This window comes from Hypanus sabinus, chromosome 4 (genome assembly GCF_030144855.1).
Source record: "Hypanus sabinus isolate sHypSab1 chromosome 4, sHypSab1.hap1, whole genome shotgun sequence".
NCBI classification, from domain to species: domain Eukaryota; kingdom Metazoa; phylum Chordata; class Chondrichthyes; order Myliobatiformes; family Dasyatidae; genus Hypanus; species Hypanus sabinus.
Window position 1 is genome coordinate 152,861,199 of NC_082709.1, and position 17,834 is coordinate 152,879,032.

Sequence of the window (17,834 nt, forward strand, 5' to 3'; positions counted from 1 at the left end):
TCTGTGTCTGTCTTTGAACTTACTGTAGTCAGAAAATCAGGGTAATTACTCATTTCTAATAATCACACGATCTACACGTTTGAACTGGAAACATGTAATCTAACGAAAGGAAGCCCAAAAACATTCACATTCTTTCAGTGAGTTTACCACCTGTACAGTAACTTAAATTATACAAATTTGCTTGTTAATTATATGACTGCGCTGAATTTAAACTACAGCACTACCATTACAATTTCATAAGTTAAAATAAAACAAATGGACAATCTATTCAAAGTAGGCAGGATAAGTGGGGTTCCCAAACTGGGGTCCACAGACCCCTTGCCTAATGGTGCTGGTCCATGGCATGAACCTCTGCACTTTAGGAAAGTGGATGAATTGATGAGCTCTGCATGGATGCAGCAGGCAACACCAATGTAGCAGAGAAAGAGCTGGGGAGCATTGCTAGCGCAGGTAGGTCTGGAACAGTGAAAATAGCCGATTTCTTATTTAAGATTTCCCTGGCTGCTGAACAGACAATATAACATGATCCATAGCATTAAAAATCCCGCTCTGGACAGCTGCAAAAGGAGAAGGGTTGCAACTCAATCCCATAAAAACCCAGCGCTACAGAAATGTCAACAGAAGCTCCAAAGACCTCATCCTTGGTAGAGGAAGGATCTTCACCTACAAGACGTACAAAGTCATGTGGTGGGAGTGGAAGACACGGGGCTGATCAACCTTCAGCCCAAGACAAAGGACTCTGGCGAGCTGCTGTTAACGGTCTATGCCCCAGCAGGGATGATGGGTTTAAGAAGAAGTTAGGAAAAAAAATGTTGAGGTCATAGTTAACAAAGAAGAAAACTTAAATCGAGAATAAATACACAGGGTAGTAGGATATGCAAAGCTTTATTAATTAGAGATAACTAATTAAACTAATTTCTGGAATTTAAAAAAATATTAATTTACAGATTACTCCCTTTCAACAGGGTTTCTAACAAAGTTTTGTTGAATTTTCAAATTCATGACTAATTTATTGAATGTGCAACTTGAAATAAAGCTTTAGTACATTCATACAAGCTTGTCATTACAGCACAAAATGAAATAGAATCAAAGTGACTTTTTAAGAAAACTTTTATTAAAGGATGAGTCATACAAGTTTGAAAAGATCTCTGGGTGGAAGTAACTCAGAACAAAGAAAAACAGAAATGATCATTATCATCCTACTTTTTTTTGAAAAAAATAAATCGCTAATACAAGTTTCAGATCCAGCTTTGTAACAATTCATTTGTATAATAATGTGTCCACATACATCTTCATTCATCTCCAAGCAGGCAGTGTAGCATACTTAAAATAATTCCAGATACAATCCTGTTTGGTGAATAAAAACAAAAAAGTAAAAGAGTCATGTAATGTGATTATATTTGATTAATAAGGAATGGATATATTGCAAAACTGACCCAACATTTGCATACAGTTGCAAGATAAAGTTTGCGAACCCTTGGCAATCACCTGGTTTTCTGCATTAATTACTCATAAAATGTGGTCTGATCGTCATCTAAATCACAATAATAGACAAACACAATCTGCCTAAACAAATAACACACAACAATTGTACTTCTTGTCAATACTGAGTACATCATTTCAACAATCACAATCCAGGTTTAAAAAAGTACGTGAACCTCTGGGGTAATGCCTTCTACAAAAGCTATTTGGAGTCAGGTATTCCAATCAATGAGATAAGATTGTAGGTGTGGGTTGGAGAGATGCCCTCCCCTATGAAAGACACACAGTCAGGTTACAGACAGAGCCCGCTCTTTCTGTCTATCCATCTATATGTGCACCATTCCTCGATCAAAACAACTTCCAGAGGACCATAGAAGAATTGCAGAGATTCATGAAGATGGAAAAGGCAACAAAAGCATTCCTAAAGACCTGAGTGTTCATCAGTCCACAGTAAGAGAAACTTTCTACAGATGGAAGAAATTCAGTACTGTTGCTACTCTCCCTAGGAGTGGGCGTCCTGCACAGATCACACCAAGACACAACATACAATGCTGAAGGAGGTGAAAAAGAACCCAAGGGTAACAGCAAGAGACCTGCAGAAATCTGTACAACTTGCAAAGTCTCTGTGTATGTGTTCACTAGAAGCAAAATACTGAACGAGAATGGTATTCATGGTGTTCACCACTTAGGAAACCAAAAAAACTTTGCTGCATGTCTCAAGTTTGCGAAACACCACCCTGAATGCTCTACAACACTTCTAGGTCAATGTTCTGTGGACAAATGAGGCAAAACTTGAACTTTCTGGCAGAAATGCACACCGCGCTATGTTTGGATGAAAAGGGCAGTGCACACCAACACCAAAACCTCATCCCAACTGTGAAGCATGGTGGAGCATCATGGTTTGGTGCTGTTTTGCTGTTTCAGGGCCTGGACAGAATTCAAAATTGTATCAAGAAATTTTACAGCAGAATATCAGGGTAGTAGTCCATCACCTGAAGCTTAATAGAAGTTTGATGATGCAACAAGACAATGATCTGAATCACAAAAGTAAATCAACAACAGAATGGTTTAAAAATAAGAAAATTTGTGTTTTGGAATGGCCAAGTTAGAGTCCAGACCTCAACCCAATTGAAATGCTGTGGCATGACCTGAAGAGGGCTGTTCATGCAAAGTATCTCAGAAATATTGATGAACTGAAACAATTTTGTATGGAGGAATGATCAAAGATTCCTCCTTGGCTTTGTGCAAGTCTGATCAGCAACTGCAGGAAACAGTTGGTAGAGGCTAAGGGAGTTTCTACCAGTAAAGACAATGGTTTACATACTTTTTCCAGCCTGGGCTGTGAATGATTAAACAAGGTGTTCAATAAAGACAAGAAAAGTACAATTGTTTGTGTGTTATTAGTTTAGGCAGATTGTGCAGTTTGATACTGGATTTCTTAACAGTCAGTCCACGTGGGCAGCAACATTTCTTGTCCCATTACGCTAAGCACTGGCACACCCCAAGGCTGTGTGTTCAGCCCACTGCTGACGTATTACTGTGTCGCAGAATCCAGCTTAACAATGTCATCAATTTTGTGGATGATAGAGAGGAAACAGAGCAGCTATGGAGTGGTGTGATAAGAACAACTTAAGCTTGAATGTGGAGAAGATAAACTAAATAATAGAAACACAGAAAACCACAAAGGGCATAATACAGGCCCTTTGGCCCATGATGCCATGCCGAACATGTACTTATATTAGAAATTACCTAGGGTTACCCATATCCCTCTATTTTTCTAAGCTCCATGTACCTATCCAGGAATCTCTTAAAACACCCTATCATATCGGCCTCCACCACTGTCGCCGGCAGCCCATTCCACGCACTCACCACCCTCTGTGTAAAAAAACTTGCCCCTGACATCTCCTCTGTACCAAATTATTGTGGACTAAAGGAAGGTGCATCCTCTTCTGTGACAAATGGCTCCTCCGTAAAGAGAGTTAAGGGCACCAAGTTTCTGGGAGTTCACACCACGGATGACCTCACCTGGACCATTAATATCACCTCCCTGAACAAGAAGGCACAGCAGCACCTCTACTTCCTAACAAGATTGAGGCAAGCATCTCCCATCTTAACTGTTTTACAAGAGCACCACTGAGAGTGTCCTGACAAGTTGCATCTCTATCTGGTATGGGAGCGGCCAAGCATCAGACCAGAAGTCCCAACAAATGACTGTGAGAACAGCTGAGAGGATTGTAGGGGTCTCCTACCATCCATCAAGGACATTTATCAGGAAATCTGCATATGCAGGGCCCTGCATATTATCAAGGATCCCACCCATCCATCCAGCATCCTCTTTGACTTTCTACCATCAGGCAGAAGACTACAATACATAAAAACAAGAACGGTTAGAATGAGAAACAGTTTTTCCTCCCAGGCCACTAGGCTTCTGAACTTTGTTTTGTTATTTATGTGATTCATCTGTGGATTTTATCCTTACCTTCATAAGTAATTGTGTGTTATGTGTATTACTGTGCTTTATACGCTGGTTCAAATAAACGTTGCAACACACACAAAATGCTGGTGGAACACAGCAGGCCAAGCAGCATCTATAGGGAGAAGCGCTGTCGACGTTTCAGGCCGAGACCCTTCATCAGGACAATAAACATCTTGTTTCTATATACATTATATGCACGTATATAGTTAAAAACTTAACTTGATTGTGTTTGTCTATTATTGTGACATTTTATGAGTAATAAAGGGAGAAAACCAGGTAACTGTCAAGGGTTCACACTTTTTCTTGCAACTGTAAGTACCGAATCAATGTATAATTTAATCAAAGTATTCTCAAACTACCTGATCTTATTAGTTCCTAACTGAAGTCCAATGTGGCACTTATTCAAAAAAGTCACTACCTTCACCATTGTAAGAAACATCACTCAGGAAATAAAATACGACTCTAACTAAAAAGTTTTTTAAAAATTTCAAGGGTCACTAACATGGAGAACAATATTGTACATATTGTCTGTTGCAATTTATTTCTGACCCTTGCAGCTTGGGCAACTGCCGGTCTTCCACAAAAAAAAAACCCTGCCCATACTTGCGCCCTGGAAACTTTCCAAGGTGTAAATCCATGGTCTATCAAGACTAAAGGAGGCCTACACACACATTTCTAACATGCAGATCACCTAAATAATAAAAGGAAATTGTGTTTCCATTTAAATTCAACATTCAAAATAAACTTAATTATAGTGCAAATTTATTGCCCTGGTAGACCAAAGGGGGCACTGTAGATAATAAGTTCAAACAGCTAAATTTGATAGTTCTTTATTTCTTTATTCACTCTTCAAATCAAGGAATTGTAGAATTAAAGCACAGCAAGAAGCCAGGAAAACCTCCATCAAGCTAAGACCATCAACATTTATGTAAATAAAAGGCATATGTGCAAAAGTTTATTCAGTTTGCATTTGTGTTGACTGGAATGCCACTCATTTAACTCCACACAAAATGAACTGTTGGCCAGAGTATTGTGAAAATATTCCATACCTACTTGACTGTGGATTAAATCAATGTGACTACTCAAGATTCCAACAAAGACTCGATGCAAGGTTTTATTTGCTCAAATAAAAATCCTAATCAATTGTAAAGTTTAGACAAAATAAATTGAAAAATACAAAGACAATCATACTCACCATACACCTCTAAAGTGGTAGCTCATCAGACCTTAAATCCCAATGCCCGCATACATTCTTTGTGAGCCTCAATTAAGTCTTTGCAGTTCTCTTCTCCTTTCTCAATGATACTACAAAGAAATGACAATAGATTGCCTCAAATCACACAGAAAAAGTGCATCAGTTTGTAGTTCAGCATGAAAATCCTAACTTTATAAATTTAAATTCACTTATAACTCTCCCCCGTGTGGTGGGCCAAAGTACATGGCCACAGAGAAGCATTGGGTGTGGACAAGTGTGGAAATTAAAAACACACTCAATTTCTCAAATTCACCCAAGATCTTGATCAGCCAAATGGAAGACTGCAAGCAGAAATTATTGTGGGTTACAGAGTTGAAGAGATAAGGCTAAAGAGCTGACAGCCTAACAAGCATGTGAAAGTTTATGGTTTAAGTATTCAGAGGATAATAAGTGTATCATTCATAGCAGTTCACAGCTGGCTACAGAGGCCAAGCAACAAAATACATTATGAATTAAGTAGTCCAATAATTGTTTCTATATATCATGTGAGAACCAATCTGTAGAATATATATACATTGATCACACATGTATTTTATAGTATTTTACCTTTCTCTATAAAATGTCCAATCTTGTAAAATAGCAATAGGTTCATCAGCAAAACAAACTCATGGAAACAGTGATTTATTTTCCAAAACAAATAATTATATACAAAAATTCATATAAAGAAATCAATCTAGTCTCCATTCAGCTTCTTTAATTTCTGAAGAAAGCTTATCAATTTTTCCTCAAAGCTACAACTTTTCAGTCTTGGCAACATTCTCATAAATGGCATCAGTCTTTAACCTGCATTCTGGCTTATTGACATTTCAAGGAATGCTATTATATCAAGAATCAACTGATTAATTACTCAGAGTTGACATAATTACTTTAACTAGAATAGAAATACTTCAATTTGAAATGAGATTTACAATGATTATGAAAAAGGAACATATATCATAAATTTAAACAGCTGAGTGGGTCAATATATTTCATTGTGAAAATACTAAAAATTTTAGTCTACATTTTGTGCTCAAGTTTTGGGAGAGTAATGAAAGCCCATAACATCATGATTCAAAGTAAAAACTAAGAAAAGGCTAATATGACATAAAGCCGATTTTTGTTTGAAAGCATCTGCTTCATTTTGAGTATTCAAGATGGTGTCAACAATGTTGCTGAGCATAGTCTCCTCCCAAGTTAATGTATAGATATATCACATAGTTCCTTCTTGGTACAGATACTTTCCTAGTCTATTAGGAGGTAAAAGGAGGCATTGGCTGTAAGTTGCTTAGATAACCTCAAGACTTTGCTGCTTTGCCAAAAATCTACCAGACGTCAGATGGTAAATGTCACAAAACTTTAAAGCTCCATAGCAAAGAAAGCCCAGCAGCATCTCTACTTTCTACAAAGGCTGAGGAAAGTCCATCTCCCACCCCCCATCCTCATCACATTCTACAGAGGTTATATTGGGAGCATCCTGAGCAGCTGCATCACTGCCTGGTTTGGAAATCGCACCATCTCAGATCGCAAGTCCCTGCAGCGGATAGTGAGGTCAGCTGAGAAGATCATCGGGGTCTCTCTTCCCACTATTACAGACATTTACACTACACGCTGCATCCGCAAAGGAAGCAGCATTATGAAGAACCCCATGCACCCCTCATACAAACTCTTCTCCCTCCTGCCATCTGGGAAAAGGCACTGAAGCTTTCGGGCTCTGAAAACCAGACTATGTAACAGTTTCTTCCCCAAAGCCATCAGACTCCTCAATACCCAGAGCCTGGACTGACGCCAACTTACTGCCCTCTACTGTGTCTATTGTCTTGTTTATTATTTATTGTAATGCCTGCACTGTTTTGCGCACTTTATGCAGTCCTGGGTAGGTCTGTAGTCTAGTGTAGTTTTTTTCTTTGTTTTTACATAGTTCAGTGTAGTTTTTGTATTGTTTCATGTAGCACCATGGTCCTGAAAAATGTTGTCTCGTTTTTACTGTGTACTGTACCAGCAGTTATGGTCGAAATGCCATAAAAAATGACTTGACTTATATGTCATCATATACTGTACAATCCTGAGATTTATTTTTTGCAGATTTACACAGTAAATCCAAGAAACACAACACAGTCAGTGAAAGACTGCACCCAACAGGGAAGACAAACAACTGATGTGCAAAAGACAACAAACAGTGCAAATACAAAAGAAAAATATATAAATAAGCAATATGGAGAACGAGATGGAGCATTCTTGAACATAACTGCGTAGGTGTAGGAACAATTTAGTGATGGGGCAAGTGAAGTTATCCTCACTGGATCAAGAGCCTGATTGTTGAGGGGTAGTAACTGTTTCTGAACCTGGTGGTGTGGGTCCTGAGGATCCTGCACCTTCTTTCTGAGAGCAGCAGTGAGAAGAGAGCATGGCCTGCATGGTGGAGTTCCTTGATGATGGATGCTGCTTTACATGCTGGATCAGGTCAGGACCGCTCAAACGATAACAGCAATGAATTTAAAGTTGCTAACCCTCTCCACCTCCGATCACCTGAAGAGGGCCGGCTCATAGACCTTGTTGGTCTTGCTGACATTGAGTGAGAGGTTCTTGTTGTGGCACCTCTCAGCCAGATTTTCAATCTCCCTCCTTTATGCTGATTCGTCACCACTTTTGATTTGCCCAACGATAATGGTGCAGACAACCTGAGATATGGCACCAGAGCTGTGCCTAGCACACAGCCTTGTGGTGGACCTGTGCTGCTGGAAATCGATGATCCAGTTACACAAGGAGGTATTGAGGCCAAGGTCTTGAAGCTTATTGATTAGTTTTGAGGGGATGATTGTATTGAATCCTGACCTAATCATCTATGCCATGGCAAGAGGCATTTTCTGCAGATTATCTTCTTTCAGCTTCAGCTACGTACTACCCATGTTATCTTTCTCTCCAGATCTTCGATTTTGGGCCACTCCCGTACAGGGCTGCCATCGTCTACTATTCAGTTTCCTTTCTGGCCTTATCCACCGCTCTGCTAACCCTGCCGTCTTAAGAGGTCGTTACATATCCCACAATACTCAAACTTTATTCATCTTAACTTCAATTACACTAATTAAATATTGTTTCGGTCGGCCTGCTTGTCTGGTTATCCTTATCCCTGTCCCCGAATCTCCACTTTCACCTCTTACTTCTCTCACTTTCATCTTGATATCTAACCTCCCACTTCCTCTGCATGAGTACTCCACGTGGTCTTCTGCTTCTACATACATTACAGAAGTATAGTATGCCACTGAACGTGAGTGCACGAAATAAACACCTTGTTTCTCGGGGTGTGCAATGCCACGGGAGATCGCAAGTGTTATATAAACTTTTGTCACACTTCCCTTAATAGTCGGTGTTGTAATCTCGATGTGTACTGCTAAGGAGAAACTTTGTACATTATTCAGACATGAAATCTACAGCAACGATGCACTTTAAACTCTCTATTTTAAAAAGTAATTCCACTGTTCTAATAATTGATTTGCAATTACTACTGCAACTTTTATGTGCGAAGATTGAAGGGATTGCTTAAGGGTACAAACAAGAATACGAAACCGACAAAACGCAATTACCAAATTAGACCTGTTGAGAAAACCCGTGAAAACTGGAGACAGTTTTCAAGCAGAAAAACACTAAGCAGCGAAATGATTATATAAATAGAGGAACTAAAAGAGTCACATTACCAGGCATCCCTGACTTTCTTGGTCTCAGGACATGCACAACATGGTTTCAAAGGTTTCTTTTCCTCAGCGGGTCCAGAAGGCACTGTCCCCAAGGAAGCAGGCGCCGCTAACTGAGACATGTTAGTCTGATATTATGTTTACTTTCTTGTTTTGTGGAGTTCCACCTTCAAACGTCCTAACAGCGACTATTTCAATCCTACGTAGAGCCTTATAGTTCAGTATGCCTTTCCGCTTGACGAGAGGAATACTGGGATTTGTAGTCCTCACTGGGAAATATTCCACAATAGAGTTCTCATTAGCGAACTACACATTCCAGAATACACCGCGTATGCGTTGTCCGCACGCGGATATCCGCTTGTGGTAGCAGGTATGCCGATGTCTACCGTTTAAAGAGACGTGAAACGAGATTATCTTATGTGCGCGACTTAATCTTTTAAATATAATTAATTTCTCAGAAATATCATATTTCTCATAAAATATTTTAATCGTGTGCATTTACAATCCAACTACTCTGCACGTGCATGTTTTTCACACACTGCTATGCATTTTGAAAATGAAAAAAATACTCATTTTTTGAGAATTAACATGTACGAATATACATATTAAGCACAAAATGTTGACTGATAACTTACACATGCGCATGATTTTGTTGCTCTCTCTGCAAAGTGAGGGTGGAACTGTATTGTAATACTAACAATGTGGATCAGGAAAAGGAAGTCTCCACACTTCCTAGCTTAATGGGTGCTCTTACGCAAGTTATTAACTCCTAAAACCTAGCAAGCAAGACATTTGACAAAATTATTGAAATTTTACAAAATCAATTGAGCCCAAACCCAATAGTAACAACTCAGGGATTTAGATTGCAGAACTGTGCAAACTATCCCAATACTGTGACTTTGGAGATGGACTTTCTGATGCAATAAGGGACAGGCTTTATGCGGCAACGATAAAGCATTCAAAAGAGGCTGCTGTCGGAAACAGACCTAACCATAGAACGGGCATTGATCATTACAATATCAGTGGAGACTGCAGCAAAGGATGCACTAGAACTACAAAGAAAAATTTAGAATGTGAAATGCACAAAATGTCCCTGAATGTTGCAAAAATCCAAAAATTTTATCAATGTGGCAAATGCTCCCATGATGCAAATAACTGTTGGTTCAAAGAAAAAGGCTGCAGAAAGTGTGCAAGTCCAATAAAAAAGCACAACCAAATAAAAAAAAAACAAAGAATGAAAAGTTCCAGACACAAAACTAAACAAAAGCATACAGTGACCGAATGTGAAACTGAATCAGACAATACAGAGTCTGCCAAAAGTGAGCTGCCTTACCTAGAACTGCATTGTATTACTGAAGCAGATCGCAAAATAATACAGATGTGCCTAGTTTGAAACTGAAAAGGGAACTTCCGGTAAGATGGCGATTGCTTAGCTGCTCCGAACTTTTGTTCCGTTACTGTCGCTATCTTTGCACTAAATGTCTCCATTTTTTAAACCTTAGTTGGGAACTTTTTCGGTATCTCTTACTTGCCTGTGAACACATCTAACTTACAATGTCTAGCAAGAGTTCTAAATCTGGGAGAAAGGAAGCTACAGCTCTCTCAGACGAGACCCTGGCTGCGCTCGGACAGCTCCGAGACGAAATTTTAAAGGAATTCAAAACCGCTTTCAAACAGTTGGAAAACAAACTGGATCGGATCAACGATAAAGTGGACAAACATGCTGAACACTTATCTCGCATCGATTCGACTTCTGAGGATTTAGAAAATCGTGTTTGATACTTGGAGACTCTCTGGTCCAACTTAGAGGAAAAGTGTAACAAACTCCTTTTCAAAATGGTGGATCTCGAAAATTGCAGCAGACGCTGCAATCTTAGAATTCTTGGATTGCCAGAGGCCACCAAACAGGGATCAACAGTGAAGTTTTTCGCCGAGTTTCTCTGTGAGATATTCGGAAAAGATTTGCTTCCGAACTCGAATTCTGAGCTCGAACGGGCACACCGGGTCTACGTTCCCCCCGGAATTCTGGGCTCCCGCCTGCGACCAGTAATCTTATGCTTTCATCAATACCAGGTAAAACACAGTCTGATCGTGGAGACACATCGCAGAAGTTCTTTTATTTTCCAGAACACAATCATTCGCTTTGTGGAAGATTTTGCACCCCAGGCCTTAAAGATTCGCGCTGAGTTTAAAGGCGCAATGAAAGTGCTTTTTGATCGTGGTTTTAAACCCTCTATTCGTTCTCCTGCCGATCTACAAATCAAGCTTAACACTGGAAAATACAAGTGGTTTAAATCAGTGAAGGAAGCTGAAGCATTTGCGGCAAGTCTTCCGGCTATCCAGTCATCTTCGGAACCCAATCGGACCTCCTAAAATGGTGGATAAGTATTTCTTGTAGTAAAATTACTTTTTCTGGACTCAGACTTTACTTGAATCACTCAGACATTATTCATCGAAACTCTAAGGGCTGTTGACAATCTCTCCCTGGATTTGGTGTGTGTGTAATCTATTTTTATTCTTGTACAACTTTATCTACAGAGTTCTACAACTGACTCTAACTTGTTTTGGAGGTTTGAAGTTTTTAGTGAAGGCCTCCCTGTTTGTTGGTTCACAGTTTAATTGCCGATTTATTTTTCCTTCTTTTTATATCTATTTATTATTTTTTTCTTTTTTTCCTTTTCTTCACCCTTTTTTCTAATCTCTGAATTTTTTTCTCTCTTCTCTGTAAATGGTTGATAAATACTCATCTTGAATTTATAATTTTCCCCTTCCTCTCCTTTTTTTTAATCTTTTTTTTTCCTTTCTCTTACTTTATTCTTCTATAATTTTTCGCGGGCAGGTTAGTTTTGGTCTTCTTCTGATTTTCTCTGTATTAAGTTTTATATTCCTGCAGAAGGTGTTCTAATCTGTAGTTATGTTTTCTAGTGCATAAACTAGTTACTATTTGCTATAGTATTTATAGGGAACTGTTGTTAATGACACAGATCTGGAAGTTGTATTTGGATTAATTTTTTTGGTAGAGCTAGCTACTTGTTTTGGTAGCCGTCTAATTTTGGGTTGTGTGGGTGGGGTGGATTTTCCAGTTCCAACATCACTCACTGTATATATTATTTCTCTTTATTGCTCAGGACATGTATATGTTTTGATTTTACAAATCTATGTTTACATCTCTGCTCCCAGACTGCTATTGTACTGCTTGACTTTTTATATGCCTGCTGCTTTTTATGCATTAGTAATCGATAATGGCTAGTGCACTTAAACTCGTGAGCTGGAATGTAAAGGGATTGAATCACCCTGTTAAAAGGAGGAAGGTATTCTCACATATCAAACAACTCAAAGCTGGCATTGCTTTCCTTCAAGAAACTCATATCCGTTGTTCTGATAACTCCCGGCTTCTGTCAAAGTGGGCGGGTCAGCATTTTCATTCGTCCTTTGCCGCTAAAGCTAGGGGAGTCTCCATTCTTATTAACTCAAATATTCCTTTTGAACTCCATAATAAAATATCTGATACAAATGGCCGTTTTATTATTGTTTCTGGTAAACTATATAACACTAAAGTTGCACTAGCAAACCTGTATGCCCCCAACTTTGATGATGTTAATTTTTTTGAACGGTTTTTTTCCTCACTACCAGACTTAAACTCATACTCTCTTATACTGGGTGGTGACTTCAATTGTTGGTTAGATCCTAATTTGAATCGATCGTCCTCTGTTACTAGACCACCTACTAAATCTGCCTTAGCTATTCAATCGTTTCTCTCTAATTATGGTATCTCTGATATATGGCGTTTCCTCCATCCTACGAAGAGAGATTATTCTTTTTTCTCACATGTTCTCCATACCTTCACTAGAATTGATTATTTCTTACTCGATAACCAACTTATTCCATTTGCCCACTCTTGTGACTATCAGAGTATACTGATTTCTGACCATGCCCCAATTACTTTCCCTCTGAACTTTCCTGGTCTCCTTCAGAGGAATAAGCACTGGCGTTTTGATTCAACTTTATTATCGGATGATGATTTTTAAAAATTTATTAAGGATCAGATAATCTTTTATTTTAACACTAATACATCACCTGAAGTGCCATCCCAGATTGTCTGAGATGCCACGAAAGCATATCTGAGGGGGCAAATAATCTCTTACACAGCAAATCTCAACAGAAGATCCTGTGCAGATCGATTAGACCTCATTAACCAGATTAAAGAATTGGATCAAGTATATGCCCAAACTAAGAACCCTGAATTATACAAGAAGCACGTTGAACTCCAAACTAAATTTAACCTTCTGTCCACTCAGCCTGTCGAACGCCAACTTCTCGAAAGCAAGAGTCGCTTTTACGTTCATGGGGATAAGTCTGGTAAATTCCTAGCCAATCAGCTGAGGCGTTCCAAAGCCAAACAACATATTACAAAGATCCGGAAGGAGAACGGAGACTTTACATCAGATCATTTAGAAATTAATGACGCATTTAAAAATTTTTATTCCAGGCTTTATTCCTCTGAATCTCTGAATGACAATATCTCTGTTGATCAATTTTTACAGAATCTGAATATCCCCTCACTTTCATCTGATTTCAAAGCCAAACTCAATGCGCCTATGTCATCAGAAGAAATATCTATTGCAATTTCTGCACTGTCCTCAGGGAAATCTCCTGGACCTGATGGGTTCCCTGTAGAATTTTATAAATCATTCTCTTCACTTCTTTCTCCTCAGTTACTTTCAGTATTATATGACTCGTTTAATTACGGCAAATTGCCACCCTCTTTCAGTGAGGCATCTATTATTATTCTTTTAAAAGAAGGGCAAAGACCCAGCAGAGTGTTCCTTGTATAGGCTGATCTCTCTGCTCAATGTTGATGTAAAGATCTTAGCTAAAGTTTTGGCTCACAGATTAGAAACCGTTATTCTCTCCATTATCTCTGATGACCAAACAGGCTTTATTAAAAACCGTCTCCCTTTTTTAACATTCGGCGTTTATTTAATATCTTATACTTACCTCCAACTGGGATTCCTGAATGTGTTATTTCCCTCGATGTGGAGAAAGCATTTGATCGTATAGAGTAGAACTACCTTTTTGCAGTTTTAGAAAAATTTGACCTCAGCCAAAGTTTCATCTCTTGGATCCAATTGCTGTACCTGTGTCCTACTGCCTCTGTTTTAACCAATTTTCAGAAATCCCAAGTATTTAATCTCAAACATGGCACCCGTCAGGGATGCCCCTTAAGTCCCTTTCTCTTTGATTTGGCTATGGAACCTCTGGCGATAGCATTTCGAAATTGTCCTGAATTGACCGGGATTTGGAGAGGGGGTGTTGAGCATAAAGTTTCTCTCTATGCTGATGACTTATAACTCTTTCTCTCAAATCCATCTACATCCTTACCTCTAATGTTTTCACTTCTTGACCAGTTTAGCCAGATCTCTGGCTATAAACTTAATTTACATAAGAGTGAACTTCTCCCAATTAATAAAGAAGCACAAGAACTAACTTTTCGTGATCTCCCTTTTAAAGTAGTCCATAATCAATTTACTTATCTTGGAATTACAGTCACAAGGAAGTTTAAAGATCTCTTTCGTGAAAACTTTGCCAATCTTTCATATGCTATAAAACAGAGTCTGGTACAATGGTCACCTCTATCTATGTCTTTGGTAGGTCGTATTAATGTTGTTAAAATGTATGTTCTCCCCAAATTTTTATACCTATTTCAATCTATCCCAATTTTTATTCCTAAATCTTTTTTTGATTCCTTAGACTCTATTATTTTGTCATATCTGTGGCAGAATAAGCACTCTAGAATTAACAAAATCCATCTCCAAAAATCTGAAAAAGAGGGTGGCATGGCTTTACCTAACTTTCGTTTATATTATTGGGCAGCTAATATACGTTGTGCTAATGGAAACGAATAAAACTATAAATGGCATAGAGAGGATAAATACAGTCATTTTTCCAGGGTGGAAATCTGAAATAGGTTTAAGTTGGGATGGGATGATTTAAAGGAGGAGTGCAAGGTATGCTTCTTTTTATACTGGTAGGTTCTTGGAGTACACTGCCAGGGGAGGAGGTCTAAGTATTTAAAACCCAAACAAGGAGGGTATAGAAGGATATGGTCCATTGTCAAGTAGAAGAGGTTAGTTAATTGGTATTATGATTGGCCTAGACATGTTGGGTCAAAGGGCCTATGCCTGTGCTGTACCATTCTATGTCCTTTGATCTGTGTTTTTAGTATTAAATCAATTCTTTAAAAAATGCAGTTTATGGAAATATGAAATAAAAACAGTTCTGATAAAGAATTTCGAACTAAAATGTTAACTGATTCTCTGCCTTACATATTGAATGTTCCCAGCATTTCCTATGTTTGTTTCTATGCCTTTTATTTTATATCAGACTGCCAGGTGACCCTAAGTTTCACACAATTATAAACAGGAGTAGGCCTGTTCCACCATTTATTATCATGGTTTATATGGTTGAAACATTATATTACAAACATAATTAAAAGAATGACAAACAGAATTGTTCGCACATCTTGATATCTACACTTAAACACAATTCTGCAGATGCTGGAAATTCAAAGCAACGCATACAAAATGCTGAAGCAACTCAGCAGGTCAGGCAGCATCCATGGAAATGAACCAACAGTTAAGGTCTAGGGCCAAGACCCTTCAGGACTGGAAAGGAAGGGGGGAGATGTCTTTCTTTCCAGTCTGAAGAAGTTGTGTGTATTGATATCTACTCTTTACCCCCTTAGGTTAAACCTCCTTGAACAAGAGTATACAGATGATAACCTACTAGTCAATACAGAACACAATTATTAAATCAGCACAATGATCAAACTTATCATCAAATGACAAAACTAATCTAGGTAAGCATAATTTAAAGATTAAGTTCTTCTGCTGCCTTCCATTGCTACATTGTACAGTACAGCAAAGAGTAAATGCATATGGAAAAGATTCTGCTGCACTATTACAGGCAAGAACAAAGTTCTACATTGTCTTGATCTAAGGGAATATCTGCTGATGCTATTTGTGGCCCACATGTATGAGTCTGTTTTCCATTGTGTATGTCAAAAGCTCAGTATGCTTGACAATCTTTCCTGAAATCCAAAGACACTTTGGATGTCTGAAATCCTGGACTACCACACTCTCATCAGAAAAAGGCATACCATTAGCCCCATCTTATGCTGTTAATTACAACAGCTGATATTTATAAACACCAGAGAACAATCAAACTTGACATTTCAAAACAACTCAGCAGGCTGCTGTGTGAGGTGTGTTAAAGTCAGCAAAGAGAAACTGAACCAACTTTTGAGAAGAAGGTATAAATCTGTTTAGTCCAAGCCTTCTTGAAGGTCATTCCACCCACTGAGCTACACCATTAGTTGCATATGGTGGTTCCTGTTTCATTTCAGGATAAGGTTAAATTTGTGCAAAAAAAAAACTAGGACTGTTGACTGACACACGTTCTCTTTGGTACACTGTAAGATCACCAGTAGAGATTAGTTTGTAAGATAAATTTCCAGCCACTTTGACTGGATGTTAATCACAACCAGAAAATGCTGTTTGCCCATTCTAGATTAGACATGTGAATGCATTATCATGGTGTAGAAGTTTAGGGTCTCTGATACAGTATGAAAAAATATGTTGATATTTATTGAGCAGCTTCACAAGATACAAAATTGACTTGCAAAATTCTTTAACTTGATCCAGTAAAGGCTACTGGAAGTTACTCTAGGCCAAAGCCATCATGAGTAGAATGACTGGGTGACATTCATGTAAGTCAGCCAGCAAACATTTCCCAAATTTTGGAGGTATTGTCTCAGGAACCCTATAGAATATAGCTTTATCTGTGGTTAACTAGCAACAATATGTCAAGTGCCCCATCAGGTTTGAGGTGGACACTGACTAGAGAAAGATGGTGGGAACTACACAACAAGGAACAGAATGAGGAAGGTCACACGATGAACACTTGGTCAGTTTTGATATAAGGAAGCAGAGTTGTGCTGAAATACCTCTGTGAACAATGCTGTTGTAAATTGTTCCATTCAGAGAGCAGAATAAGTACATGAGGATGCCTTGGGACTGTCATTCTATGAGCAAAACACTCCTGGTAAAATGTGAAACAAAGGTGCCCCCTCACAATTAAAGAACTCTGTGGCTGATAGTGATGTTTATCCCATCCTGGATGTTAATTGTCTTGGGTGATCAACAGTGATGGGGCCTAGGTCCATGGGAATGATGGAAAAGAGGAAACAGTCCTCTTCACTTAATAAAAATGAAATTCCTTAAGGGATACAACAAAAAAACATTAATTTTTCATGTGTTTTACTTTGTGATTACAACATTTAAGACAGGTTTGGATAAGTACATGGATTGGAGAGGTATGGAGAGCTATGATCCAGATAAAGGCAAACGGAAATAGACCGAATAATAGTTCGGCATGGACTAGATAGACTGAAGCAACTGTTTCTGTGCTGTAGTACTCTGTGACTCTATGAAGGTCAGGCTGAGAAAATGTAAATACTTGTGCTGGAAAAATAAAATCTTTCTGGGCTTATAATGGCAATGGAGTATAAATACTTACTTGCTGTGCAGGTTACTTGTATTTGACAAACAGAGAAGCATTTAAGTGCAAGAAGGAGAAGAGGTGAAAGTAAGCAACTTAATTTCTTAAATTTAAAAAATTTTCTCAGTGACAAGGACTGGTAAGGATCTGTGGGCAAGAGTGTATATTGGTTGGCACAGGATGCCTATGGTCCCTGCAATACATAACTAATCAAATATTTAATTTCAATACTTCATGAACTATATGAAAATCAAAATAATCACATGACACCTGCCACTCATAATCCTCCCACCAGAGTGCAGGAAATTCCATCAATAAACACTTGTGGAAGTGGTGGGCAGGGAAGTGCAGCTAGGTGAAGAAGGAGCTCCCATCCCCTACCCCCAATGTTAGG

General features: G+C 38.6%; 1 protein-coding gene across 1 annotated transcript; it reads right to left on the reverse strand.

The window, feature by feature from the left end:
• Positions 1-1,092: 1,092 nt before the first annotated feature.
• On the reverse strand, positions 1,093-9,129 carry LOC132393352 (cytochrome c oxidase copper chaperone). Its single transcript, XM_059968459.1, has 3 exons — positions 8,885-9,129; positions 5,154-5,263; positions 1,093-1,347 (listed from the first exon to the last, which is right to left on the reverse strand). Exons 1-2 carry the CDS (start codon positions 9,001-9,003, stop codon positions 5,179-5,181), a joined length of 204 nt encoding a protein of 67 aa, XP_059824442.1. The 5' UTR covers positions 9,004-9,129; the 3' UTR covers positions 1,093-1,347; positions 5,154-5,178.
• Between the last annotated feature and the right edge of the window lie 8,705 nt (positions 9,130-17,834).

What these genes read in the sequence shown, in the direction of transcription:
- LOC132393352 (XM_059968459.1), bottom strand. Translation starts at nt 9,003, where the DNA reads ATGTCTCAGTTAGCGGCGCCTGCTTCCTTGGGGACAGTGCCTTCTGGA. An exon ending in AAGAAAGTCAGGGATGCCTG is followed by an intron (nt 5,264 to 8,884) that starts GTAATGTGACTC and finishes ATTTCTTTGTAG; the next exon opens with TATCATTGAGAAAGGAGAAG.